The sequence below is a fragment of the Phragmites australis genome, chromosome 22, assembly GCF_958298935.1.
Source record: "Phragmites australis chromosome 22, lpPhrAust1.1, whole genome shotgun sequence".
NCBI lineage: Eukaryota > Viridiplantae > Streptophyta > Magnoliopsida > Poales > Poaceae > Phragmites > Phragmites australis.
This window is the reverse complement of record NC_084942.1, coordinates 2334044-2338364: the sequence shown is the minus strand read 5'-3', so window position 1 is coordinate 2338364 and position 4321 is coordinate 2334044. Positions and strand designations below refer to the sequence as shown.

The 4321-nt window shown below is 53.3% G+C and overlaps 1 protein-coding gene across 1 annotated transcript; it reads right to left on the bottom strand.

The window, feature by feature from the left end:
- Window positions 1-715: 715 nt before the first annotated feature.
- LOC133904335 (BTB/POZ domain and ankyrin repeat-containing protein NH5.2-like) lies at window positions 716-3573 on the bottom strand. Its single transcript, XM_062345802.1, has 2 exons — window positions 2850-3573; window positions 716-2039 (listed from the first exon to the last, which is right to left on the bottom strand). The coding sequence occupies exons 1-2, from the start codon at window positions 3315-3317 to the stop codon at window positions 1092-1094; spliced, it is 1416 nt and encodes a 471-aa protein (XP_062201786.1). The 5' UTR covers window positions 3318-3573; the 3' UTR covers window positions 716-1091.
- Window positions 3574-4321: the final 748 nt, after the last annotated feature.

Genomic DNA, 4321 nt, shown 5'->3' with positions numbered 1-4321 from the left:
CCCACCACCGACCAACTCCCCTCGCCCCTTCTCCCTCCCACCACCGACCAACTCCCCTCGCCCCTTCTCCCTCCCAGGTGGATGGATCCTGGCGAGGTAGAGGAGGGATCCAGGGCGAGTGCGTATGGCGGTCGAGCTGTGGCCGAGTGGTAGCGGCAGTCGAGCTGTGGCCGAGCATGAGCTGTGAAAGAGTTATGGCTGAGCGACTGCCAAGCAACGGCTGAGCTGTGGCCAAGAGGGAGCGGCGACCGAGCGGCGATTGAGCCCCCGTGTTATCTTGTGCATGTGCTGTGGCAGTGGCCTTCGAGCCATCATGTTATCGTTTTGCAGGTGTGCCCGGCAGCGCCTGGCGACAGTGGCGATAGGGGTGGCGACGGGAGTTGTGTCCGGCTCGGATGCCGCTCCCGCCGTCGTCAATTCTCTTTTTTTTATTCTCTGAAAATGATAATAGTGCCAGATGGTCAACCGATATTGATAGTATTCGACTATCAGTGTCAAGTAAAGAGTGCCGGTTAAAAACCATCAGTAAAACTCAGGATGCACAATCTCAAATATTTTAATTCTATCCAATAAAGATTTTGGCCGTAACAGGAGAAAAATGTATGTGCAATTCCTATATAAACCATTCAATTCCAGGCTTAGATTCGCCTTGTCGAAGGCCACTCGATCCCCATTTCCTCACGTGAGCCTGCGCCCCGCTTTCCTACCGTCCAAACGTTACTACAGTCTCCAAAAGCTGCACTGCATAAAGACATATGTAAAAACACCAACAGCTAAATCCTCATGCTTGCTGTACAGTGTACACTACTACTGGAGCTAGCTAGCTCTGGACCGGATTGAATCGAAGTCCCATTACAAGTTTCATCACAGTGACGGGTTTTAACAAAGCAACACTTGCTGCCCAATCCATCAACCTTCAACCTTGTGAAGATCGAACAATCCACATCAAATACCATGAAATTCTTGCTCATATCTCCTAGCAAGTTAAGTAGTAGCTAGATACACCATCTCAACAATGAGCTCACAAAGATCCAACAGAGCTAGGGAAAGATCAATGCATATATAAAAGGGCAATGCTAGATAAGGATTACTCATGGGAAGCCATTGGGGAAGAACAAGTTGGAGGGGTTCCCTCGGCCACCGTTCCCTTTCCTCGCCTCGCTGGCGACCGCCGCCGCCATCTCTTGCCCCTGGTACATGAGCGTCGAGTTCATTGTCAGGCTCACCAAGCTGTCGTCAGCGTCGCTCCTTGGGAAATTGCCGCCGTCGCTTCCCCCGGCATCGCCACCGGCGCCGGGCGCGCCCTCTTCGCGCGTGGTCACCATCACAGCAGACTGCACGAGCTCAAGGCACAGCCTGAGCTTGTTGGGCTCGATGTGCGTCAGCCCCGGCACGGCGCCCTTGAAGAGGAACTCGGAGGTGAGGCCGCGAAGCACGTCAAGCGGGGTGACGCCATTGAGCGTCCTGGCGTTCGGGTCGGCGTGGTGGTCGAGGAGGACGGAGACCATGTCGGGGGAGATCATCTCCGCCGCCAGGTGCAGGGGTGTTTTCCCCGTCGGCCCAGCGCGGGAGTTGACGTCGGCCGCGCCGAGCTCGAGGAGCGCCTTGACGACGTCGCGGTTGCAGTTCTGGACGGTGTAGTGGACGGCGAGCGCGTCATCGAGGTCGAGGCCCTCGCCCATGACCATCAGCTTGACGAGCTCGATGTCGGCCGCGTCGAGGGCCCGCCGCATGCGCCGGATCTTGTGGTCGCGGTCGGCGGCGGAGGACGGCGCGTTGATGGGGAGGTAGTGGTGGGTCAGGAACGGCGAGCGCGGCGTGCTCGCCGCGGCAACCGGGGACTTGGCGCGGATCTCCTCGATCTTGGCGACCACATCGATCGGGAGGTGCTTGGCGAGGAGATCAGCGGAGAGGCCCGAGCGCGCCACGAGGTGGGAGCAGGTGGCCCAGAGCTCCTGCATCTCGAACTTGCGCGACGCCATGAGCACCTTCATCACGTCGTCGACGGACGCCTCCTTCACCATGCTCTCCAGCTGCTTCTGCAATATTCCAAATCACTCGTTCTCAGTCCCTGACACACTAATTAGTCAGAAAAAAATGGCAGCTAATTAGCAGCATAAAATGTAGTGGCTAATCTATCAGTGTACTAGCTGCATGTTTCCACCAGCTTGCATTGCAGCAATATGTGCAGCATGGTTCTTTTGATTGTACTTGCATCGGCATGGCATGTTGTACAGCAAAATGTTTTGGAAATGATGCACGGCGGCATCGAGTTCTTGGGAGGTGCATGCTGCTGGATCGATCTCCGAGAAACCCTAGAAATGGAATGCTATGCAATGCAATGGATGTGGTAAGGAAGGGACAGACATAAACAAGGGCGTGACAAGACCCTTCCTAGTAACGATGAGTCAGAGGCTCCATGACAAGTGATGATAGGCGTTCCGCTGCAAGGCGAAGCGGCAGAAAAGCAAAGGAGACTGTGAGAGACTAGAGACGACTCAGCCCTGCGCCTGCCAGTACACTCCCAATCTCAGCTCTCACCCACAAACAACTCAATAAAAAATGGAATAAAAATCGATTAAAGAAAGTGAGAGGAGAGATCGAGCACTGAATGGATTCTGCTGATACTGGTGCAGGCTCAGAGGTCACAGTAGTGCATGAATCGGAAAGGTAAAGTGGCAACCTAGGGATCTAGTCGAGCATGCAGCACCGGCTCAGGCGTTTCTGATTCCATCTTGATGCCACGCAAAAGATGCTTCATCTTCAATCATGGCAGAGCTAAGCTAACTACCGTCATGCATACTTAATCGCACCGAGTTAGCAGACTGCAGATCCCATGAAATTCCCACCTGCACCAGCAGGGCGAGCTGCTCGACGCCGAAGGAGCGCGCGGCGGCGAGCGTGTCGAGGGCCAGGTCCACGGCCGCGCCGCACCGGGTGTGCCAGCACCCGCGGGCGCCGCACCCGGGCAGCGGCCCGCTCTTGGGTGCCGCCACCGACGCCTGGCCGCTGTAGAGGAACTGCAGCACGAGCACGAGCACCTCGTACCGGATCGAGCTGACGGGGATGACCAGCTCCGGCGCAGCGCCAGCGGCACGGGCGCCGGAGCTGTTCAAATGCGGCGGCGGCGGCTGGTGGTTGGGGTCGAGGCCGCAGAAGAGCTTCCGGAAGAAGAGGCTGCGGGCGGCGAGGACGCAGCGGTGAGCATGCACGAGGCGGCCCTCGACACTGAAGGCGACGTCGCTGAAGGCCTGGCCGTTGATGAGCAGGTTGAGGTAGTCGAGCGAGAGGGACTTGAGCGAGTCCTCCGAGCTCATGATCTCATGTGCAGGTCGTTATAGCTAGCTCGGAGGTAAAGGGGAGGGGCGAATTAGCCCAGCTTTTTGGAGAGATAAGGGCGCGGATTTGTGGAGATTTGGAGGAGAAAGGAGGGAGGGGAGCACAGCGGCCGAGCAACTGTGGAGGAAGGAAGAGGATGAAAAGGCTAGGGTGAAGTGTGAAGAAGCGAGGAGAGAATGGAGGAGGAGAGGCGTGCGCTCCCGGCCCTATCAATTCGGTCCCCTTTGCGCTACAGCAGAACAATCGCTGTGCCTTGTGGTTCGTGGGTGGGGACGTCTCCACAGACTTTGTCTACAGTTCTATTGATGTATGCGCAGGCTATTTCAGAAATATCTGCACAGACGGTCCGAAAACTCTGTGCCAAACATTTTTTCGATCTATCTGTACTAAAAGTCTTGTATAAATCAGGTTTATATAGGCTATTTGATTCCGAAACCGTCTGACTAATTAAATACTACATATGATTTTAGTATAAAACCATCTGTACGTATGTGTTTGATTTTCGATTAAGTATAGATGGTACCATCTATACTAATTATTTGTATAATACTGAATTTTATATTTAACCGGCAAGCATACACAACAGATTATTAAGCAACAAAGTGATACAGCAATACACACAGCCATACATCAGATGATTAAGTCCATTACATACAACCATATATAGCAGATCAAGCGGATCATTATATTATGTACTGTTGTATACAACAGATCAATATATATAAGTCATTATCACAAGTAGATTTAGTCCAATACATATGAAGTCATCCTCAACCACAAGATAGAAAAGTGAAGCAATAAGTCATTCAACCACAAATTAAGGGACGACTCACTGACATCTAGAAGCTTGAAAAGATTCTCGAGAGGATTCTTCTAAAAGTTGTAGGATTCTTTAGACCACTTGCGCAATTTCTAGCTTCCTGAAGGGGATGAAATCATTGGACGAGCATACAACCCTCCCTCGGTTTCAATTTCGGGCATC

What these genes read in the sequence shown, in the direction of transcription:
- LOC133904335 (XM_062345802.1), bottom strand. Translation starts at nt 3,317, where the DNA reads ATGAGCTCGGAGGACTCGCTCAAGTCCCTCTCGCTCGACTACCTCAAC. An exon ending in AGCTCGCCCTGCTGGTGCAG is followed by an intron (nt 2,040 to 2,849) that starts GTGGGAATTTCA and finishes GGAATATTGCAG; the next exon opens with AAGCAGCTGGAGAGCATGGT.